Source organism: Chiloscyllium plagiosum, chromosome 14 (genome assembly GCF_004010195.1).
Source record: "Chiloscyllium plagiosum isolate BGI_BamShark_2017 chromosome 14, ASM401019v2, whole genome shotgun sequence".
Taxonomy (NCBI): domain Eukaryota; kingdom Metazoa; phylum Chordata; class Chondrichthyes; order Orectolobiformes; family Hemiscylliidae; genus Chiloscyllium; species Chiloscyllium plagiosum.
In genome coordinates, this window is record NC_057723.1 from 19,976,107 (window position 1) to 20,001,038 (window position 24,932).

Here is a 24,932-nt window from a genome sequence, read left to right on the forward strand (position 1 = left end):
TAGCTGAGCACTGTATTCTGGGTCCTGCTTGTTACATGAGAACAATCAAAATATTTGCAGATGAACCTATCAGTGAATTTTGTCACTTCCAAATGGCTCTTGCAATGCTTTCTTATAACGTAATGGTTTTGAAGAAGGAAGGGTATTGTGTTTTAAGAAAGTGCTATGACCCAACTTCACCCCAAGTCAATTCAATCAGTAAGTGTGACTTTTAATCCATTAGCCAAACTGTAAAATTCTCATTGTGCTTATTAGATACATGAATAATAAGAAATGAAGTCATTACAAATGCCAAGAGATATGCCTATTAAATATGCAGATATTTTCCCATTTAGCATTTTCCATTTCAAATGAACAGAATTTCACTTTTTATTAATGCTTACATACACTATGTATTCAATATGTTTGTGACAAAAACGTTATTAATTATAGAAGAAATCTGATAGAAATGAGCAGGAACAATGCCATCTGGTGCAAATGGGTATTATTCCTTATTCTGTACTGGTCTTATGATGTGTTTGCAATATTTAGAGTGAACAGGGCAGTACACTCTGTAATTAAAACTATTCAAAGAGCTCACTGCAGTCTTTTTGTTGCTTTTTCTTTAGAATCTGCTGATTACCCTGACATCCACCTCAGTGTGTTAAAAACAGGAGGTCTCCCCATTAACTCAATTGTTACTTCACACTGTGCAGTCTACACAATTTAATTTAAGTGCTCTTTAGATTTCTATGGGGTAAAATTAACTGCTTTAGAAATTTCAACGGGAACTCCTGCAAATATCCATTTGTGGCAAACATTTACTTGGAGGATAAAAGACAGCAAGGAGTTTGCTACAAGTCAGTAACATACAAAGGGGTCCTCACGATGGCGTAAACCACAGGTGTGAAGCTCAAGCAATTTATCAACGTCAGCTGATTCCCTGAGATATAGAGCTGCCTTGAAACAAACTCCTAAATAGACTATTATTTATGACATAGATGAAAAGATAAATGCTTAACAGTGGGGAAAGAACCAGCATAGCAAAGAAACTACCCCGATGTGAATGGATGAGCACAGTAGGGTTATGATTATATATCGAGTACTGCAATTTTTGTGAAGGTTTATTTGACTGAATTATAGAATAAATTTCAGTAGAAATAATATAAACAATTATTAAAAGGACGGATGGCACCTGTGGAAATCAGATGACATTTCATTCTATCATAATAGGTATCAAGAGATTTATGAATCTTCATTTCAACTTACCAACTTATCTGTGTGAAGGAATGTTATGTATGATAGCATGTTAATGATTGTATTCTTCTTTTCTCCGCAGGTCCTCCGAACCATCATAGCCAGTCCACTCTACGGCCTCCTCTTCCACCACCTCACAACCAGACACTCTCGCACCACCACTCGTCGGCCAACTCCCTCAACAGAAACTCTTTGACAAACAGAAGGAACCAGATTCATGCCCCTTCAGCTGCACCCAATGAACTGCCTACCACACCAGAGTCTGTTCAGCTGCAGGACAGCTGGGTTCTGAATAGCAATGTGCCACTGGAGACAAGGTATTGTGAAGGAAGATTTATTCTTATCTTACAATGGTTTGACTTGTCAGATTTTATAGCAACTGATAAGCCTTCAATCTGTTAACCCACTTTGACAAAACACAATAGCATCTGCTGTATTGCTGTTTCATCTCCTGACTGCCTACATCATGAACTTGAGCTGAGGAATGAGCTCCCTTTTCTTGTTTGTTCCAATTTTTTTTATTATTATGGATCTGTATCTGTTTAATTGGTAATACACTGGATGACAGCTTTCAACCAAAGGCATCCCACTTAAATATGCCAAATTGTTCAGGGAAACCCATTGTTCATGGTTAACCTAACACTTATCTGATTTGCACAAATGAGTACAGTTAACCTTCAGCTCAGTTATCGTCTTGACATGTTACCAAGTTCAACACATCATCAAAAACTGCAGGAGGCAGAACCCATGCAGCTCTGCTCAGATACAGGGCAGTCTGCTGCTCATTAGTTTCCCATCACCACTTGGAGTTTTAATGATTGAATAATGGAATACCAGAGTTTGCCTTTCGCTTTGCACTGGACACCTTTATATGACTGTCCATGTCTGGCCTCACAAGTGTTAAGTCACTTTGCTGACATGTTAGTCAATATTATAATGCACTGCGGTTTTACATGATGTGAGGTTTCAAAATGTCCCAGCAATAACAGATTCAAATGACCACCAGGCAAACAAACAGCAAGGAGTCCTGATCTTTCAGTGGGCTTTATTGTGTGCTTTGCTGTTTGAGGTTAAGAAATGTATCTAGAGGCGACAGCCCATTTCCAAAAATTAATCTTTTCTCTTTACCTTCTCAATATTTAATAATGAATTATTGAACATATAGGAATATGGTTTAGAAATTGTTGCTTGTGCATTCTTCTGAATTCTGTTGAAATCCTCCTAAATGCAATTCTGAAATATCTCAGAAAAGTAAGTCAATGCTGTTTGAAAACAAATTTAAGATTAAGCTACATTCTGAGAAATGCATTTGTGATCGAGCACCACACTGCTCAATTTCTGCACAGTGTCGATGTCGGAAATTGAACAGTGCACTTTTCGCAGATGTTTAGGCTCCTGCCAGCACTTTTCCACTGACAATGCTTTCGTCAGCTGGATTCTCATTTCGGTTGCAATGCTTCAGTTTACATTGGTTTTCTGAGTATGAAAAGAACATTCGTCAGGAAAGGCCATTGCCACTTTCAACAAATTCAGATAAATCTATTTGCTAGGGGAGTAAAAGCTGCATTTGAGCCCTGCATGACACTACATTACCAGTAAGTACCAGTGGCATCCTCATTTGAGGCACTGAGGGCTGCTCAGCACTTGTTAGGATGGCCTTGCTGTTAGTGGCAATTTGTAAGCAGAGGAATTCCTAAGATAAGGCTCTGGAGAGACTGTTCAACAATAACCAATTGAAATGATGAATGAATTGCTGCCGTATTTAAAATATATCTTGCAAATTGAGGTATTCGGGTGTTCTACTGATACCATCAGTGACAGAAGTCAGCTTTCAAGCAGTGGCTTATCTTTATCCCTTAAAGTAGGTCATTTTACTTTTGTCTTTTCAAATTTTGTTTTCTTTCTTTCTGATATTTTAAGCACATTTGAAACTCATTTGATTTTCTGAAAATTAAAGTCAGGTCATTGGATTAACATTGTGCACATGCCCTATGCTTATTCTTCCCTGCAAAGGGGACTGACCAGACTTTACGTTTAAGATAGGGCCAATAGCAGACAAAGGTGCATGCTTCCTGGGAGAGAGAGAGGGACTAAATGTTAAACCGAGTACATCTAATCTCAATCATAGAAATGGGCCTTTCTAACCAACTGGTCAGTGCCAGCAGTTATAATCCACACAATCTTCCTCCCCGTATTCTGAACACAACCTTATCAGCAGACCTGACAGCATCCCAGAAGCAGGAAAATCGACATTTCTGATGAAGAGCTCCTGCTCGAAATGTCAATTTTCCTGCTCTTCGGACGCTGCCTGACCTGCTGTGCATTTCCAACACCACTCTAATCTTGAATCTAACTTTCAGCATCTGCAGTCCTCACTTTTGCCTTACCAGCAGATATGTCTAATGCTTTCTCTCCTGTGTGCTTATCAATATTTTCCATCTTTGAATTTGCATTATTTGCCTCAACTGCTCCTTTTGGCGGCAGCTTCTACATTTTGATGAATCTTTTTAAAATATGTTTCTACTGAGTTCCTGAATAAGTGGGAAACAAATGTATCAGTTGAGTCTAAGCATAATTTGACAATTGTTTTGGCAGAACTCTGTAAAAAGAATGGTTCTAACCAGGGAGAGGTGGCCTGAAGTGGCAGAAAGGAAAGAAGTAACACAGTCCTGACTTTAGATACTAACTGCAGTGTTATCGTGCAACCTGGCTTTTATTTTCAGGTGAAAATGCCAACTCAAATTGACCTGCAAACAGTTTGAGTAGCAATTGAAAATTGAAATTGTTTTTAATACTTTTAAAAAGTTTATGCTGGATTGAAATATGCACTCTGGAGAGGGCACATATTTGCCAGCAGGTTATCTATGCTCCAACTACTTAACCACCCCTGTCTTACATAGAACATAGAACATAGAAGAATACAGTGCAGTACAGGCCCTTTGGCCCTCGATGTTGCGCCGATCCAAGTCCACCTAACCTACACTAGCTCACTATCCTCCATATGCCTATCCAATGCCCGCTTAAATGCCCATAATGAGGAGAGTCCACCACTGCTACTGGCAGGGCATTCCATGAACATTCCATGAACATGAACATTCCATGTCTTGGCCATAACTAAATGGAGGACAGGACGTCAGGTAAGTCTAGCTGCCTGTGTTGGTGTCATTCAAGGAATGGGGGAACCTAGCATTGCAGCACACCCGAGCACCTCAGAGGCATCAGCCCACAAAAATTATTCCCTGCTTTCAAATCCAACCACTTTTACTCACTTTGCCAGCGACCCCAGGCCTGAGATTTACCCAGGCTCCTCAGTATGAAGGACTGGTCAGTGGTCCCACTCATGGCATTGTTGATACTGCAAAACTGTTAGCTAATGCCCGAAACGTCGATTCTCCTGTTCCCTAGATGCTGCCTGACCTGCTGCGCTTCTCCAGCAACACATTTCCAAAACTGTTAGCTATCCAATTAGCTAGCAGCTCTCTAAAGTGGAATTTCCTCTGAAGAAAGTGTAAAATTGCAGGGACAAGTATCTACCTTGTGGGCAGGCACCCCCTTAACCTTTAAGCCATTGGGGTCAGGAACTACAAGACCATGTCAAATTTAGATTGATAAATAGAATTCAATGACTGTTTTAAAGAAGTTTATTGTGCATAATGTCTCTGTTTTTATAAAATATCACTTGTGTACAAATGTTGTTTTGTTCAGAGATCCAATAAAGAATCTAATCTGTGCAGTACAGGTTAAAGTATTGTCACTTGTTACCAATCAAACCTTGAGAAAGCAAAGCTTTCTCCCACAATATAACCATGTCACATATAATAGAAATTGTATAGAATTGCCTTCCAAATTGGCTAATCTTATAAAATTTACATAACATTCTCTAATGTACTGCACTTTAATGTAACTTGTATTGATCTATAATCATTCTGTACAAAATAGGGTTGCTGCATAGAAGTATTCTGTCTGAGGTACACCCTTTCTTTAGCTGATCTAAATTCATATTTTTTGATCGATCTATTTACGAATCTTGTTAGCCCAATTAACACCCATCAGTGGTCTATCGCTCAATTTGTATGGCACTGTAAACACATTCAATTATTTTTTTGTTGAATATTACTATACAAGGAAACCTCTCATATTAAATTGTGATGTTCGGCCGGATTTTAACACATAAAAATGTATGTGAATTGGAGTGATGTCAGAGGTTGTAATTTTCAAAATCTCAAATCTGACACTCACTTTTCAACTTCTGAGTTTTTCTGTGTGGATTGATGGGATATGGGTGCCACCAGCAAGACCGCATTTATTGTCTATCCACAATTGTTCTTGAGAGGTGCTGGCAAGTGGCCTTCTTGACGTGCTGTTGCCCAAGTGGTATACCTTTTCTCTTGGGCTGAGAGCAGTTGTAAGTCATTTGGCCTCTCCAGTCTGCTCTGACATTATATAAGATCATTGCTGATCTGATTCTGGATTCCACTTTCTTGTCTATCCCTTTAACATTGGATTCTTTGTTAATCAAAAAGCCATCTGACTGAGCCATAAAAGCAGAGAGAAACTGGAGAGGGTACAGAGAAGGTTACAAGAATGACGTTCGAAATATATCAACATACAAACAGAAAAGTATAAACAGCTTATCTCTCCTCTCGCTTGAAGAAGGTTGAGAGGAGATTGATTAGAGGATGTTAATATAATGAAAGGTTTTGATGGAGTGAATACATAAAAAATAATTCCTCTGAAGGAAGGCCATAATAAGGTCATCAGTGTATCCTATGTATCTTTTGTTGAAGAACAGTGAGTTATCCCATGGAGTCTGACCCATATCGCTCACCTAATTAACATCACAAAGAAAGATGATTTGATTGTTGTCATAATGCTGACTTTGGGAGTTTGTTGTGTGCAGTCTGGCTGCCACGTTTCTTACAGTTACAGCACTTCAAAATTCTTCATTGTATGTTAAATGCCTTGGGACTTCCAGTGGTCATGAAAGGCACTATATAAAAGCAACTTTGTAATAGCGGCAGAGATCCATTATATTGGGTCAACAGCACAAAATCAACCATCTAGTCCAAACAGAGCATATGGTGTTTCCAATTCACTTCAGCCTTCTTCCATCTTTCTCATCTAGTTTGACCACTGCAACTATCTATTTCCTTCTTTCTCGATTATTTGTCAAGCTTCTCCATAAAAACATGTACACTAATTACTTTAACCACCCTTTGTGATTGTAAGCTCTACGGTTTACCTCTTCTCGGTGATATCTGAGTTTCTTATTTATTTTCTTGGATACTGTCTAATGCCAATAGCCTCTCGTTATACTGGTATCCTCAAAAAGAAAAATTCTGACTTGTTCCAATTTCACCCATGTTCCAGTAGTCATTATAATGAGGTCAGGCAGGTGCACGTCATAAAATATGAGCTCCCTGATTGGGTCTGTTAATTTGGTCAAATCAGGTAAGTTTGGCTAACAGATTAAAACAGGAGGGTCAGACATCCTGTTCATTCTGACAGCTGTCTCTGTGGAGTTATTTTAGCTCCAAAAGAGTTGTTCCACATCACAAAACCAATTTGCCTTCAAAGAAATCTTGGAATATTTCATTTTGTTGTTTTGTTGATGACACTAAATTTATCTATTTACTGGTAGGAAGATATTGGCTGGAATTAATTTTTCAAAGTTTCCCATACATTTGAACACCTCTGCCAGTTTTTCCTTTGCTTTGTTCAATGATAAGAGTCCCAGTTTCTATCATCTTATTCTATAAATCCTCTTTTTAAGTCTTATTTTAATTTTAATGTCTTTAGACTTGTAACAATACAAGTTCAATTTTAAGGAATTCAAAACATTGGTTATAATTGTGAAACAATTTTTGTTAAATTTAAATACACTTTGGTGATATATGGCTACTAAATTTGTCTCATATTCAGCTGGTGCCAAATTTCAGGTGACCCATATTCAAACCCTTTTACCATGGTGCCATCTAATCAAATATATATAGATAGATAGATTTATTATCTGTGGACTTTCCAAGTTTTTTTTTTAAATACATTAAAATGAGTTCTACATTTCTGAGAGGAGATTCTGATCAGATCCAATTCAGAAATATGTATCATACTTGAAATCTGACAGACTCCTCATATTGCAGGATAGTCAGAAAAGCAGACAATCCCCATTATCCACAACATTCATTTGCTGTTTACTGTGATTTAAAGACCCAAGCACACAGACAGCCATTTTGACAGTTCTTGCAAAAGGACAGGGGCACAAGATAGATGTGAGGTTCAAATCCCGGGCAGGTAGGGTATCAGGTGTGTAGGGGCTAGTTTGCCAGGTGGGTACACTGCCAGGATGCAAAGTGTAAAAGGGGCCAGGTAAGTAATGGAGTAAGATTAGCGTGCTGCTGGAAAAGCCCTTCCTGCCCGAAACTCGATTATCCTGTTCCTCGGATGCTGCCTGACCTGCTGTGCTTTTCCAGCACCACTCGAATCTTGACTCTAATCTCCATCATCTGCAGTCCTCAATTTTGCCTAAGTGATGAAGTAAGTCAGGGTGAGCAGGAGATATCAGGTCTGGTACGTTGTGAGGAAAGGCACTGTCAGTTTGGGTGATGGGTTTGGGTCAGGTCCTGATGGGTGTGGGGAGAGGTGAGCTGTCAGGTCTCGGGCAGACAGCAAGTGAAGGAAGGGTGCCAGATCCGAGGTGAAGGTGTGTTGGGTCCCGGGGGATTGGAAGCATGCAAGGTGGGAGGTTGGTGTTGGGTTCTGGGTTTGGAGGAGCGGTGGAGTCAGGGGACTGGGTACATAAAAAGTGTGGGGAGTTGACATTGAGAGGGATGATGGTGGGTGATGAGCTTGTGATCAACTTAGTAGTTGCCCAGGATTTTTAATAATTGAACTTTCCATGACTAACAGTGGAATTATCCAATTTATATGGATACTTTCAGAGAATTACAGGTGTAGGGTAATTGTCCATCAGTATCTTCAATTACCTGGGCATCTTCCCTCAAGACTGCTCCATTAGAGATTCCGCTGGGTTGCAGTTCACAACTGCCATCTATACGGTAGGGCTGTGATTATTTGGCAATTGCAAAATCTAGGTTCATGTTGAAATTGAAAGTAGGTAGTGACTTCAGTGACAAAGTTCAAAATGAAACCATTAAAATAATTTGAAGCACAGGAATAGAACATTTTGAAGCAGCAGTCATCCAATAGTAACGAAACATTTGTTCAATCCTTGCAATGGCATGTTTGATTGCTGGTAGGCACTGCCCAGTAGATGCCAAGTGGTATTCCATTGCAGGAGAGACATTTCAAAGAAGAACCATTCAGCTCAGGGGGTCTTTTAAAGACCTGAGAAAGAATTACCATCGCACCTGATGAGTTCTAGACGGTACACATTGCTCACAAATACCAGAATAGAAAATGAAAGAATTCAAAACGCTTACAAATAAAAAAAAACTTTATTTTAAAAAGTAGTTTCTTAGCTTATAATCACATCAGCCCAAAGAACCTCTCTGCATTCAAGGCACTTATTCTCTTTGTGTAATCCTACTGCTACTCTTATCTAGAACAGGCAGGAATGTCAAGTAGAATTTGAATAGATCTTGAATTAAGTGAATTCAAACAGTCCCAATTCTATTTGACCTACTGCTTCAAAAGCTCACCCCGAAAGATATTGAGTCAGAGCAGAAACTTCTAAGTAGTAAAATTGAGCAAGCGCTCAGCTCCCAGTGTGTTTAAATCTAGTTGCCTGATAGTAACATGTTTTTCTTGTTCAACATTGAAAAGATGATGATATACAGCTTACACATAGCTTGAAACCTGTAAAAGGCTAAATACACTACAATATGAAACCACATATGCAAGGACAGATATTACCACCGCAGTGTCAAATCCAGATAAAATTATTTCCGATGTACGCAAAGAATTCCAATAGGCCAGTCAATCCCATTTGACAGAGCTACAATGGACCAAACCTTTCCTATTTAATCCCGTTTGCACAGAATTTCAGTCGATCAAGTCCCTTCCCATTCAGACCTATTTTACACAATTCCAATCAGTCCTAGTCCTTTTCCATTCATTCCTTTTCCATGGAACACACACACAACTGAAGTACAGCATTACGTTCACCAGTTATCTGTCTTATAGTCCAACAATAATTAACTGGCATTTGTAATCCACAGCCAGAAAACATCTTAATCACTGTGAAATGCAGATTTTTGTTAATTTTTTGTTGTTGTTTTTGTCTAGAGTTTGATTTGCTGAATTAATGATCAAACAGAGTGTGGGGCAAATATTTAAAAATTGGCAGTTTTAATCTGCAATTTGCGAAAATATATCCTGATCTGATCATAACATTTCTTGGCAAAACAGTTATGAATTTATTAGAATTCAGCTGTATCCAAAAAGCCTTTTTGTTGCTTTTTCTCTCTCTCAAATCTAATTCCTATGTGCATCTGTTCACAGCTTAAAGATATTCTTGGCGTATTTTTGAAATTGGGTTTGATTATTCTGACATTTGTTTTAAAAACTCACTACCTTAAGCTGCTTGACAAATACATCCAGTTTCACATTTGTGTTACCATCCTTTCATATTGATTTTTCCCCTCAAAATTGAGACTGATTCAGCTGAAGGATCAGGTCTGAGGAAATACCCGTTCATACCAATTAATTTATTACTGCTCTCAGGAAATGAGTATTTTTAGCACAGATCAATACTGGCATCATAACTCAAATATGTACCTGAGAATGTGATTCTCTGCAGCTGGATCAAGTTCACTAATATGATCCCATTTCTTATCTGTCTTGCACAATGCAGATTACTTTCATGACTAAAATTGAACTTTTTTCAGAAAAATAAATGTTTTAAATCTTCTAGTAACCAGATTCAGATTGTAGTATATGGTGCCAGCGCATGTTCATTAAGAAACGTCTGTTGATTTTAAGTGAAGCTACAGATGTAAATGGGACTGAATTATTGGATCAAGTATTTGGTTTACAGTGAATCAGCCTCCACTGATTAGTACAAGCAAGTTAAGGAATATTCTGTATCTTATTCACTTAGTTTTAAAATTCTCATCCTTGTTTTCACACCCATTCGTGACCTCATTCCTCCCTATCTCTGTTATCTCCTTCCATGCCACAACTCTCTGAAATATCAATGCTCATCTAATTCTTGCCTCTTGAAAATACCTGTTTTAATAGTTACGCCTTCATTTTCTAAGGACCTAAAGTCTGAAAATTCCCCCCCCCCCCCCCCCCCCCCAGACATCTCCAGCTCATTATTTTGTCTTCCTCCTTTAACAATTTCCTTAAAAATGATGTTTTTAGATATCTATCATAATATTTCCTCATGTGGCTCACTGTCAGGTTTTGTTTTATAATACCCTCGTGAAATATTTTCAGACTATAAATAAAGAATCACATAGAATAGACAATAACTGAAACAGGCTATTCATCCCAACCAGCCCATGCTGTACTTGAGCCTCCTCTCATCTTTGATTGTTTAATTTTATCACAGAAATTTGTATCAGTATTTTCTCCTCTCTCATTTTAATTTAGCCTCCTTTAAGTATGTCTATATGATTCCCTTTAATCATCTCTATGATAGTAAGTTCCACATTCTCACCACCCTTTAGATAAATAGGTTTCCTCTGAATTCCCTGTTAAATTCCTTAAAGCAGCAGACATTTAGACTGACTCTCTCCAACTATGCTCATCCCTACAAGTCAAAACATTATTTCTGTATTGACTCGTTCAAATCATTTCACAAATTAGAAAATAAAAGATCAATCAATCCTCAGCTTTCTTTTGTTTTCAAGAGAAAGGGGACCTAACCTTTTGATCCTTTCCTGATATGTATACCTTCACATTTTTGGTGTCATCATCATAAATCTCCTTTGTGCTTTTATCCATTGCCTAAATATCATTCTATTGTATGACAATCAATACTGCATGCAGTTTGATCTGACCAAAGTTCAGATAGTTCAATAGCCCTACTTCTCAATTCTATTCTTTTAGAAATAAAGTTAAGCACTTTGTTTATTTTAACTAATTTTCTTGCCAATTCAAAACTCAAAAGTTTTGGTGATAGGTATACATGTATTCTGAGATTGTTTGTTTCTCTACCAAACCTTGACTTGCACATTTCAAGTAGTAAAGGATCTCTGTATTCCTCCAACGAAAACATACAACCTCATATGTATCTGTGTTGCATTTTATATACCTAGTCTGAATGTTTCTTAATGTCCTCCTATAATTTATTGAGGTCCTCTTCTGTTTAATTTTATTAAGTTAAAGGTGTCACATGAAGACAAAATGTTAGTATTTTACATCCAAAATATATTCTTTAGAACCTTACAAGTTCCCCTCCAAGGCATTCACCATCTTGACTTAAAAATATGTCACAATTCCTTTCGTGTCCCCTGGTCAAAATCCTGGAATTCCTTTCCTAATGGTATTGTGAGTCTATGTACACCAAATGGACGAAAACAGTTCAAGACGTCAACTCACCACCACCTTCTCAAGGGCAATAAATATTGGCCCAATCAATGACACTCAAATCCCATGAATGAATAAAAGAAAGTTCACAATGCACTGAAGGTAATTGTACAGCATGAATCCTTCAGTCAGAAACCTTTGGAAATGAGCCTATTCCTTTACATTAGTGACAGTTGATTCGTTTTATTTATAGCTCCATTATCCAACTGATATTTCAAAATAATTTTTCTGTCATGCTCAAGCCTTTACAAATATTACCCATTCTTTCACAGAAACACCAGAATGAGTGATGTTGCTTCTTTAAAGCAAAAAACAATATTTCTGCTCCAGCAATAGCATGCAGTGAAAATCATGTCAAGGAAACATTTAAATAACATAAGGTGGTGGGCTAATTCCTATTCAAAGAAGAGAGACACATTTCTTTCTTTGTCTCCCACTCTTCTTTCTATTTCTGCAACTTAGCTTATGGCTGCATTTATTACCTCAACCAAAGTTAATTATTCACATGAGAACCAACACAGTCCAGAGATGGTTAGGTGGATTGGCCATGCTAAATTGCCCATAGTGTTCAGGAATGCATAAGTTAGGTGGATTAGCAATGGAGAATGCAGGGTTACATGGATAGGGTAGGATGGATGGGTCTGGGTGTGATGCATTTCAGAGGTTGGTGTGGACTCCATGGGCCAAATGGTCTGCTTCCACACTGTGGGGACTCAATGATTGTATGAATTTGTGAAGCTTGTTACTAGTCCAACAGCCTTCACTGTAAGAATTGAAGGTAGATAGACAAAACAGGTGACTATAAACTCGTCCTCCCATCCATATGGTGCACTTTCAAATTGGACAGCAATCAGGAGTAGGAATCCTGTTTGATACATCACCTCCCCACAGTCCAAAGATGCTGGGATCAATCTTTTCATTTCTGGATAGTTAAACATAGAAAAATAGAAAACAGGATCAGTAGTGGGCTGTTCAGCCCTTCGAGCTTGTTCCACCTTTCAGTATGATCATGCCTCATCATCCAACGCATTACTCTGCTTTCATTTCCTCCCAGTACCATTTGACTCCTTTAATAACTACATCTAATTCCTTCTTGAAAACATTCAATATATTAGTACCAACTGTTTTCTGTGGTCGAGAATTCCACAGATTCATCACTCTCTCGGTGAAAAAGGCTCTCCTCATTTTAGTCATAAATAGCCTACCCCATATCCTCATACTTTGACTTCAGTTCTGGACTCTCCAGTCATCAGGAACATTTCTTCCAGTGTTTATCCTGTCTAGTCCTGTTAGAATTTTATAGGGCTGTGTAAATAAAATGTGACTTAGTGACAGGATACTGCCCTCTGTGGAGTTGTTTCAGGTTTCTATGAGATCTCCTCATTCTTCAGTTAACCACAAAGAGATACAAAGATCAAACTTAAGACCTTCCTCATCTAGAAACTACCTTACCACAACATTTCTCAGAGGCTTCATAAATCTTGTATTAATTTTATTTCTTTGAAGTCTTTTTTTTTAAATATTAGTTTTATTGGAGTTAAAAATCACACAATACCGGGTTATAGTCCAGCAGGTTTAATTGGAAGGACTAGCTTTTGGAGTGCAGCTCCTTCATCAGATGGTCATCACAACCACCTGATGAAAGAGCAGCGCTCCGAAAGCTAATGCGTCCAATTGAACCTGTTGGACTATAACCCGGTATTGTGTGATTTTTAACTTTGTACACCCCAGTCCAACACCGGCATCTCCAAATCAGTTTTATTGGTAATATTTAAGACAATAGTGTTCCTGCATGCCCCTCTCTTGTGGAAAATTCATTAAGATTGACTTTACATGAGTGAGTTCACTGAGCCAAAGCTCCCATCGTTTAAGGACCTCAAGAAAATTTTGTTAAATCCTCTTCCAGATAATTAGAGTTGTGATTGTGCATGGACTTACAATTTGCTAGCTGTTGACACATAAACTGGATGAAAAAGTAGTTGGCAGGTCAGTTAGTATCCAAAGGCAAATGTAAAGTAATGATTTCATAGAGATTTAGAGCTCAGGTGGAGACTCTACAACTCATTCAGCATTTATTAGCTTTTTGCCTGAATAAGACTTCAAAACTGCTGCCACTTGAAAGCTGCTGGGCATTTCTTTGCTTCAATGTTCCCTTAAGACAATTAATCAATTCAGCCTCAACCATTCCAGAGAGTGAGGATTTCAGCAACTGTGTGGTAAAGAAACTTCTCTGACCCTCTTTACTCACTTTCGTGGTGTCAGTTTTAAATTGATGAACTCTCGTCGCTGGCTGCTCAACCAGAGGAGAAAGTGAAGACTGCAGATGCTGGAGGATAGAGTCGAGAGTGTGCTGCTGTGCTTTTCCAGCACCACACTCTCAACTCTGCTCAGCCAGAGGAACTACGTTTTCCCACTCAACTCTGTGAAAACAATTTGTTATTTCAAAACTCTCATCCACCTTTTCTGATCCTCCCCATCCCAGTGGAAATCATCTCAGGATCCGAAGTTTTACTGTCTGACATCATCCTTCTCAAACAATGTTGAATGATATCTGTGACTTTAATGTCTTTTCTATAACTGATTTTTTATTGAAATTTGTCATTACTTCTTTACTTACCTATTCCATGCACTATTATAAAAGCCCATTCATACTTTATTGGTCTTTCGGTTATTTTATATTATTGAGTTATCGACCTACACTCATATTTTAAGAAATCTTGTACTGCTGTCTAAATTTCAAAGTCTTACTATTCATCGACTCCTTGGATGTGTACTCTTCTTCAGGGTATTGGCCAGCTCCAAAAATGATTCCTTTCTCTTCATGCTGCAGAAGTTGGGATTGAGGTTGGAAATGGTTATCTGCCTGACAACAGAGAGTAGAAAATTAAGCCCCTTGAGGCACTTTCCCGGCACCCACTGGAATTTCCAGCTGGTGTGCAGAGATTGTGACCGAAAGTTATCCATGAAATAATGTAGGCTTCCCAGCAGCAAGACAGGTAGAAATCAGAGTTGTGAACTCTATTGAACAGGAATAGCATCACTCTCAATCTCAACCTTGACTAAGGAAGCACTTGTTGCGGTGGAAGACTTTGCCCTATATGTCCTCCAGCCCCCACACTTCCAGCCGTCTACCCCATTTGTAGCCAGCAAATAGGACTGTTATATCATGTCCTCATAGAATCCCAACTATGCAGAAAAAGGCCATTCAGCCCATCGAGTCCACACCAACCCTCTGAAGAGCATCCCACCCAGACCCAGCTTCTCCCACCCTATCATCGTCACCCTACATTTTACTGTGGCTAATCCACCTAACCAGCACATCCCTGGACACTATGGAGCAATTTAGCATAGTTGAAAAGTGCGGCACTGGAATAGCGCAGCAGGTCAGGAAGCATCCGGGGAGCAGGAGAGTCAATGTTTCCGTCATTAGCCATTCATTAGGAATTGCTGATGAAGGGCTTATGCCCAAAATGTTGACTCTCCTGATCCGTGGATGCTGCCTGACTTGCTGTGCTTTTCCAGCACCACACTTTTCAACTCTGATCTCTCCAGCATCTGCAGTCTTCACTTTCTCTCTGCAATTTAGCATGGCCAATGCACCTAACCTGCATATCTTTGGACTGTAGGAGGAAAATGGAGCACCCGGAGGCAACCCATGCAGACATGGGGAGAATGTTCAAACTGCAAATGGACAGTCAGCAAAGCTGGAATCAAACCTGAGTTCCTGGCATTGTGAGGCAGCAGTGCTAATCACTGAGCCACTGCGCTGCTGTATAGTTCGGCAGTTCTCACTTTGATGGTGGAGCTGCTGATCTTACCGTGCCGACAGGCTTTTCCATGCAGATGCTGGAGTCTGCCTGCCATCCTTAACTGGATGGAGCAGTCCCTCCTCCAGAATCTGCACTCTGGGAAATTGTAGCCTCTTGAAGCCTCTTTCACCCTGATGGCAGGACTAAGACCAAAGAATGAAAGTCATTCACTTTTGCTCCAATTTTCTGATACTTGCAGTTTTATCATTTGTAAAATTGTTCATAACTTTTAGGATGTGGATTTGTCCAGAAAGACCAGCACTTCTTGCACGTCCCTACTTACCTTTGTTAAGATAACAGTGAACTACTGAGTTGAACCTGTGTGATGTAGGCACTCCCACAGTGCTGTGAGATGTGGAGTTTCAGAATTCTGATCCATTTTCATGAAGGAATGGTCATATATTTTCAAGTCAGGATGATGTGTGATTTGGAGGGGAACTTGAAGAGGACTTCATACTGTGAAAACTATGCTTCTTTTATTCAATGTGCATGAACTGAACTTGGCTGGTGCTTGGGGGAGAGTAAGAATAACGTAACCTCAAGCAGCCACACTGCAGTTAGGGGACTTGCTCCCAACCTTTACTAATCAACAAGCCAAAAGTGTAGCTTTTCAATCTACACATAGCAGAGAAGAAGGATGCAGGGATCCAAATGAAGCCCGCAGGGACAAAGAATACTGTCAGTGCAGCCCTGAATCCAGGCACGTACTGAAATGAGTTAGATAAACGCTGGCTGGAAATCTTTAGTAAAAGTCTAGCTAATGGAGCAATCTGCATTGTTGTCCTTGATCCGCAGGCGCAATAACTAAAGGGAGAGTGAGCCTCGCCAGCATAGTAATTTGACTGTGTGCCTCTTGATGCGGAAATGCAGTTAGCTGATGGTTATGAGTGATGACTGAAAGAGAAGACACCGTATTTTCAAAAGGTGAATCAGTGCCACATTTCAAAGACTAAAGCAAATGTTTTTCATCCACTGAACTCATGCACACTTGCTTAACGACACCTTTAAAACACCAACACAGGACTCTCAATTTAAAAAAAAATAAATGTTTTGCCAAAGAAGAATGGATGACCCTGGCTCCACAAAAATCCTCCTGTATGTTGCTGGAGTCCTCCAAAATTCGGCACTGCAACCCCTCTTCCCACCCCAAACCCCCAACTTGCAATCATTCTGAAACCACTGCAAGTGGTATTCTGCCTGTCTGTAATCATCCAACACTGGAGACTCATCACAATTATAATGAGACCACACCATGAATATCAGCAATTGACTCTGCAAATTGCACGAAGGTAAATTGCTTTAAAATCTATGGCGGCACCACTCAAGATTTCCTCATGCCACATTTGAAATTGGAACTCTGAGAAACATCCTATAGATGACTGGAAACAAGTGATAACCAGTTTGTCAGTTATTGCTGTTCTATACAATGGGGCAATATCAAGTTTGTAAGCTCCGGATTTTTTAAGCTTGTGTAGTTTGTCAGGCCTAAGCTAGTTGTCAGATTCTCTGCCTAACACTCATACAGCATGCTCTGTGGACTGGTTAATTTGATGCATGACGTTGACAGCTTATTGGGCTGAACTGAACTCTCTCTTGGTAATGCATGTTATGTAATGCAACACATTTCAAAGGATCCATTAGACGCACCTTGCTGCTCCTGTGAGATTGCTTTGGTTCGTTTTGTCCATACCCGTAATCCAACAAGATTGCAACATGCAAACTGAATATCCTGCAGGCTTATGTCACTTTGTACATAACTGGTCAAATCTATGGGAATGAAAGATAGGATTTTTAGAGCAATGTTTGACATTTTTAGCAGAATACTTCTGAGGTTGTGCTGGTAACACCAGTTTTAAAACCAGTATTGAAAACCTTGCCCTTTAAAATGTTGTGAATCATCAAATGTCATGGCTTCACTGGGGCATGAATGTTGGACATCCCTCAATTTACTGTCCTGAGTGTACTTTGCACCTTAGCTGCAAGTCGTTCTGATTTCATTAATCATGAGTGGAAAAATTGCCATGCTAAATTAGTATTTGATTGTATATCATTCCATGTATTTCGAGGCCGGAGATATTAATCCTTATGGAATTTATTTTATGTTCACCACTGAAAGCTGATATAGCTACCTTTTTGGTATGTCAATAGAACAAGAAGCAAAATCTGGATTTTGCAGGTTTTGTCCAGTGTTTGCACGTCACAGTGTGATGCAGATACATTTGCACGTGCACATGAGCACACACACACACACTGTCCATGGAGTTTCACAGACTGCATATAGATCTCAAACAAAGTGCCCCCCATGTCTTTTTTAAATCTTTCTCCTGTTACCTTAGAAACATCCCCACTAGTCTTAAAATTCCCCACCCTAGGGAACAGATACATGACATTCATCTTAATTCTACCCCTCATTTTTTTATAAACCCCTATAAGGTTTATCTCAATCTCCTACACTCTAGTGAATAAAATTCCTCTATGGTGGCTCAGTGGTTAACACTGCTGCCTCACAGCGCCAGGGACCTGGGTTCAATTTCAGTCTTGGGCGACCGTCTGTGTGGAATTTGCACATTCTCCCCGTGTCTGCGTGGGTTTTCTCCAAGTGCTCGAGTTTCCTTCCAACGTCCAAAGATGTGCATAGGTGGATTGGCCATGCTAAATTGCCCATAGTATCCGAGGATATGCAGGTCAGGTGGATTAACCATGGGAAAAATGTAGAGATCCAAGGATAGGGTAGGGATTTTGGTGTGGATGGGACACTCTTCGGAGATTCAGTGTGGACTTAATGGGCTAAATGGCCTGCTTCCACATTGTAGGGATTCTATGATTCGAAAAAAAAGTCAGTAAATCCTACAGTTGCAAAGTAGTGGAGGCATTGCATTTAAGTGAAGTGTGCCGCTACACCAACTGAATGTCATAGTACCAGAGTAGATGAAATAATGACCTCAGTATGATTACTGACAAGTTTTTTCCTGGGTTATGTTTTCCAGTCTCCGAGCTCCATCAATAATTAGCTAATTTTGTGGAGAGTTTCTCTTTGCGAGCTTTAGTGATTTCTCTCGTGGAATTCTCCGTTGCTCACCTTCTCAGCACCGCATTCATACTATCCTGCACTCATCAGTGGGGAATATGCTCACCAGTGCTGGGACCCAGGATTCACAGCACCAACAGCCCAGCTGTGCACCAGGTTAAATGCTGTCAGCCAGCACTAACCCTTCACGATAGTTGTGATGGGAAGTTTGGAAGAGAAATGGAAAGGGAAAGCTTCTGAGGGCACAAAGATGGCACAGTGACACTTCATTGGAAATACATTCATAAATATACTCTCATTTTACTTTGTCACCTACCTGATTGATGTCATAGTAACTGCAGGTAAAAATAATGATGCAACAGATGCTAAACTTCGTGAACAGCATACAATGTGAGAACCCTTTTTGAAGGGGTGCTACCTTTTCCAAAATGCCAGCATTACGTAACATCTTGCCATAATTGAATGTGGGACTGTCACATATTGTAAAACCTATCAGTGGTTGTTGACGTTATTTACGGATGTGAAATGTGAAAAATAAACAAAGAGCTGTAATTATTTCTGGAACTAAACTGCTTTCCTTTTGACCAACAACAACTTTACAGTCAATAAAAGGTGTCTTTACCCAACTCATATCTATTGGAAGCAGGCATCAATAAAGTCCTGTACAACCATTAAAGGAGATAGGGCCTGTCAATAATCCCAACAAACATTAACCTGTGTTCTGGCATCTGCTACCTTCACAGTGAATGGCTCACACCACAAGTATTATTCTCTCTGCATTCCAACAAGCTGTCCCAAAATCTCACAAATGACTTTCCAACTTGCCCACTGCAGCAATGGTCCTGATAACCCTTCCCAGCACCACCACCCATTAATTTTCAGTCTGCAGTTCCCTAGGACTTATTGTGGCCTATCACCCTGACCAACTTAGAATGGCTGACCTTTGTGCAGTTCTCTGACTGAGCTGCTGCTAATTCCTTGGCGAGTTGCAATGGACCTGCAGGACTGACCAAACTCAGTCCCTGGACTGCAGTGATATGGAGTCCCTGACCCTGAATGCCCCAAAGAAGCCAACTGACTATGTCCAAGCACCTGGACTGAAATCAGATGATGCCCTTTACTGACCATAGCAGGACCTTCTGACTGATAGACTCTTGACTTAAGGCCATTCCCCTAAGATTCCAAGATGTAGCCACTTTGGTTGAGGTATATTCTATGTGTTTGCCCGTAAGTTGCTGGTACGTGTTGTAAGTGTAATATTTGTATGACATGGCACTGTACAGCAACATGTCCATTGCTTGACTGACCATTGCTAGCAAACATGACAATCTGCTTGGTTTTGTATCTGCACTTAACAGCAAGGCAAGGCAGACGTACTGTCAAGCTGTAAGTTTTGAATGATGCAGCTAAACAGCAAGGCAAGGCATAGATGCTGTGAGTGAGCACAAAGTGAGTGAGCGTTAAGAGAACAAGCTAAGAGTTTAGAGATATGCATTAGAACAGGGACATGTGACAGCTGCCTTTCCTTGCATGCAAAGTGGTCTGAAAACAGCACAGGGATGCAACGTGCCAGGAAGCTCCAAAGTGCAGTGTTGAAATGGTGAACTGTACAAGTTTGCTGGAGATGTGCCATGATGATGTGGTGAGGTTGTTGTGTGCCTGCTGCCACCCACAGTGGATGAATGATGCAGGCAGTCATGACCCATGTAGTGTCCTGAAATGCTGGGGAATGCTGGCCATGATTGGAGCCCAGAGAAACAAGTAGCAAACTAGCCAGCTCCTAACTCAGACCTTCGAGTCAGGAATTGTTGGTTACTGTGAAGTAAGCGTAGATTATTGTGAAGTTGCTGACCTCTTCTTTACTTCAGTGACTGGCAGCTGCATTCCAAGAACAACGAGCAAAGACTAAACTTGTCATGAGGCTGCAGACAAAGTGGTTGACAAATTGACCTCTTCTATATTTTTTTAAATGATTTTCACTGTGATAAATTTGTCTTTCATGGTAATTTTCATAAATTTGAATATTTATTTTATATTACGTGTTAGGAATTCTTTTTGCACTGATGATGGAGCTTTTATGTAAATACTTAAATAAGAACAAAGGATTGCACCAGCAGCCAGAAAGGGGAAGTGTTTCATACTGCTGAGGTACTGTATCTTGATCAGCCAATAGTTCTGCATCTTCAGCAATTTACACCAGCTTCTCAAAGTAATAACTTTTCTCTTTGATTGCCGAAGGGATTCAGTAAATAGACTGATCGGATGCTGGGGAAAGAATCAATATTTGACTTAGAGGGGGGCATTACTAGTACTAATTCTGCTTTGAATAAAAATCTGCATTCAGAAAAATGTACTGTGGAACCTTTGATTGAATTGAATATACATTTCACAGTTCTAAGAACACAGATCTTTAATTTAGTTGAAAGCTAATCTGCAACAGCAGCTTTCAACTGCAATTGGCATTAATTTTTATGGACTTTTTTTAAATTCATAAGATCAGCAGAAATGTAATTCCTCCTAAAGCAAAATGCTTTACTTTAAATTCAGGTGATAACTGTGTTCTATTTTGAAAACATTTTCTCTGTCATTATTCTCTATGAAAATTAATGGTCAGATAACAAAGGTTTCAAAAGAGATTATTTCTTGCCACTTCTGCTTTAGTTTACACCAAAAGGTAATCGTTTGTGTAATTCGCCTACTTTATGATGATCTATGTCTTGTGCTGAATTTGTGGTCACGTGAGTGAGTCAATTCTTCCTTTAGGCTGTGTGAACTTCCAGCCTCTTTAGGGTTTGACACCTCTGCCTCTTCATTCCTGCAAACATAAATCTAATCATTGTCCCTCCTCCAACATGAACCATCATTCCATCATTCTGTGGCAAAATTTGTTGCTGCTGAGTTGGACTTCAACTTCCCTCCTCAAGGAGACACATCACCCTGCCTTACCACCAACATTGTACCTTTTAACCACTTTGTGTGCTACATTGGAATGTCATTATTTTTATTTTACTTTCTTTCTAAGCATGTCTCCAGGGTGACCATGAGTAAATATGTTGTTGTTCCATAAGAAATCAATCATTAGCACAGCCAGACTCAACGCTGAAATATGTCACATCCATACCATCTGGAGATCAAGGCTGTTGCTGTAATGAAACTCGGATCTCCACAGGGTAAAAAAAGAAAACCTCCAAAAATTTGTCGCACTCTTTACCCTGTGGATATCATTACTGAATTTGGAAGTGCAGCCTGGGATTGCAGAAGAATTCAATAGGCTCATAGGTCACTCAGATTACATACATTTTTGGCAGGTTACTAGTTTTGATCAGTCCATACACTTCCACATCTCCTGAAATGTTTGATAGTTTCAATCAAATCAAAGACAGAACTTTATCATCGGCATATTTTGCAAATATCTGGTACCGTGGTTGTGCTGTTCAAGGTGAAAACTGTCAGAGTTGGTCAGTGGACACTGTTTGTTTTGTATTTTATGTCCAATGTCAACATCAAGTGCCCCAGGTTAGGTTACAGCAGAAATTTATACAGAGCGAATGTGTGTTCCATGGTGTGTATCAAGGCTATTACCTCAGTAAAGCACCCAACATCCCTGCACATGTATCAGAATGACGTTTTAATTTGTTACTCCAGCTATTCTAATGTTTTTTGCTCAACAGCATTGCCAATATGGTGCCAATTAGTGCCAAACTGTGGATTCCTGCCATGAGGAATTGCAGCAAGATTTTTCCCAATCTCATTATTCTTAAGTCCATGCTGTTGATAATGAAGGGAAGTGTTCATGCCACCAGTTTGGCCTTGTTCCCAATTCATATTATTAAGGTGAAAGAGCAGTGTTTAACTGCCACTAATTCTCTGCCATCAGTGGACCTTAGGAAAATTAAGTTTTCCATATGCATGCACTTAACTTCATTAAACAGTGGAGTTGGTATGAGGAGTTGCTTCACTCAACATTGTGAGGGATTTGAATTATTATCAGCAGAGACCTCATTAACCCAGATGCTTCAGGGATCATGTCATTTCAGTTGAGTTTCTGTGAACTTCGTCCCATCATGTTGTTGGCTCAAGTCATCTTTCCAAGTCAGTTCTTACCATGATCCTGGTGTTCCTAATTTAAACAATAACATTGACAGCAAAAAAAAAGAGATGCACTTCACAATTATGAATTAAATAATTGGAATCTATAGACCACATAGAGTTTGATTTTAGAATTCGTACTCAAGTGAGTATTGTGTCAAAATTAATTCGCTTTCCTTAAAAAAAAAGTCTGTATGCTTCTTCTACAAGCTGTTCCGAAACAGAGACATTTAAAGTAACAGATGGGTGACAGTCAGTTAGAAGACTGTAACAAATGGCAAGAAGGGTTTGTGAAATTCTACAAATTCAGGGATTGTGTTGCATCCTATGACTCACTCCAAGTAAAAAATACTGTAGATGCTGGAAAGAGGCAAGAAAATATTGGAACTACTCAACAGGTCTGGCAGCATCTGTGCAGAGAGAAACAGTAAATGTTTCAGCTTGCTGATCTGGAAAAATTTAGCAATCTAACAGTTTTTTGAGATATTTTGTAAACTATCTGATAATCGTTATTTATGAGTAGAGAGGGCTTCAACAGCATGGCATAGTAGTCAATGGACCACAACATTCTTAAGTGTTGTGTGAGAACAGAATGCATAAGGAAACAGCAATGTCAAAATACTCTAAGTATACAAATTCAAGTGAGGAAAAGAGGCCAGTAACATAGGAATGCATTTTTAGCTGATAATCCAGAAAACAATATAAAAGGTTACAGTCGGAAACCATAGCACCCAGCATTCACCCTCAATCTGCAGGTTCTCACTGAATTATTCTGACATCTGTCACTGTGGGGCAAAGCATGAGGTGATAAGTAATGAGTGCTTCTTCACCAAAGGGCACATCCCTGACATCTTTGCTATTGATGCATTTTAACACTCACCAGCATTTAAATTTTAAAAAAAGAGCTGAAGAGACTATTGGGATATTATACTTCAGAAATTGATGAACATTTCAAAATATAAATGAGACGACAAATTTTAAAACCTGTACAAATTTTATTTTATAAAAAATGGGATGCTTTATATATAAACACAAATAAACATAAAATATTTAAGTATTTGTGTTCAGAAATAGTATTATATATAATACTATATATGTATTTAAAAATCATTATACACACACAAACATGCATGAATAGTGGAGGCATTTTCAGCTGTTACTGAAAGTGCTTTTGAATTATTTATTCAACCAGTTCTAAACTGCTTTTGAAGGTAACAAGCTGATAAGGTGATGGAAATATGACTCATCCTTTATTTCTAATACGTGAAGAAAGCTACATTTCTCTTTTATTTTAAATTTGTTCATTATTTTTGTGGAATAGCTTTAGAAGTCTAAGCGACTTGCCTATCCAGATACTTTATCTGTGTTTGGCATCAAGATGATAATGGGTCAAAGGTATTTATATAAAAAAACAGAGACATAATTATGAGTCAGCATCAGATCCGTATAAAAATATTCTTTTTTGATAAGATAATTGTTATGTACTATCTTCCCATTTCTGGGCTGTGCCCACGCTAAACATCATTCCCAAAGTTGTCCTGGTCTCTGTCAGCTCTGTGCTGTGATGGGGCATTAGAGTGGTGAGTAAAAGCAACTCATGTGGTGAGACTTCTGCTAGTTTCTCCTCCCACTCTGCCTGTTCTCTGTGGATTGGGAGCTCATCAGGTGGACAGATGCAGCAATAAAATAGCATCTTGCCACTTGATAGTGGTGTGTCATGTTAAGCAGAAAGAAAAGAGGCATTAGCATGGTATTGGAAACGCAAAACACCTGCTCAATGATGGAGCTTGGCTTGTGACAGCTGCAGCATTTGCTTCAAAGGAGTATTGCGAATAAAAAGATAACTTTTGGGGGTAGTTTTCAGGCTCAAACCTAACTCAAAACGCTTGAATGCCATAAACACTTACAAGCATACAAAAAGAGAAGAAATAATCCAGCTGGTCTTTCAAGCATGTCTCATGCTCATTAGAGCAGGAGTAAATGCTTTCCACTCCATTCTCAATGTATACAGAAATAAAATCTGGCAGGATAGACAAAAAAAATTGATCTGAAAAATATATATGGCAAAAAGGACAATGCGGCTTGGAAAATTTCTCTCCAGATCCTCCAACACCAATGCCAGAGATTAGGTAGACCTTCTCTTTATTGTGTGTGTATAGATACCACATGCACATGTTGAGTATATTGCTGCTTGTGTTTACCAATAATAAATCGGAATGTGTTCAAGTATTGTTAATAATGTTCTGCGTATTGTTTACTCTCCCTTTTGCGGTTTT

General features: G+C 39.2%; 1 protein-coding gene across 18 annotated transcripts in view; it reads left to right on the forward strand.

Moving 5' to 3' along the window:
- Positions 1-24,932, forward strand: part of LOC122556528 (teneurin-2-like) — a 1,106,639-nt gene that overhangs the window by 862,137 nt on the left and 219,570 nt on the right. For all 18 annotated transcript variants that reach the window (XM_043703277.1, XM_043703278.1, XM_043703280.1 and 15 more), the window contains one exon: positions 1,319-1,553. In XM_043703277.1, coding sequence (XP_043559212.1) covers positions 1,319-1,553 — 235 coding nt within the window. The remainder of the gene's footprint in view (positions 1-1,318; positions 1,554-24,932) is intronic.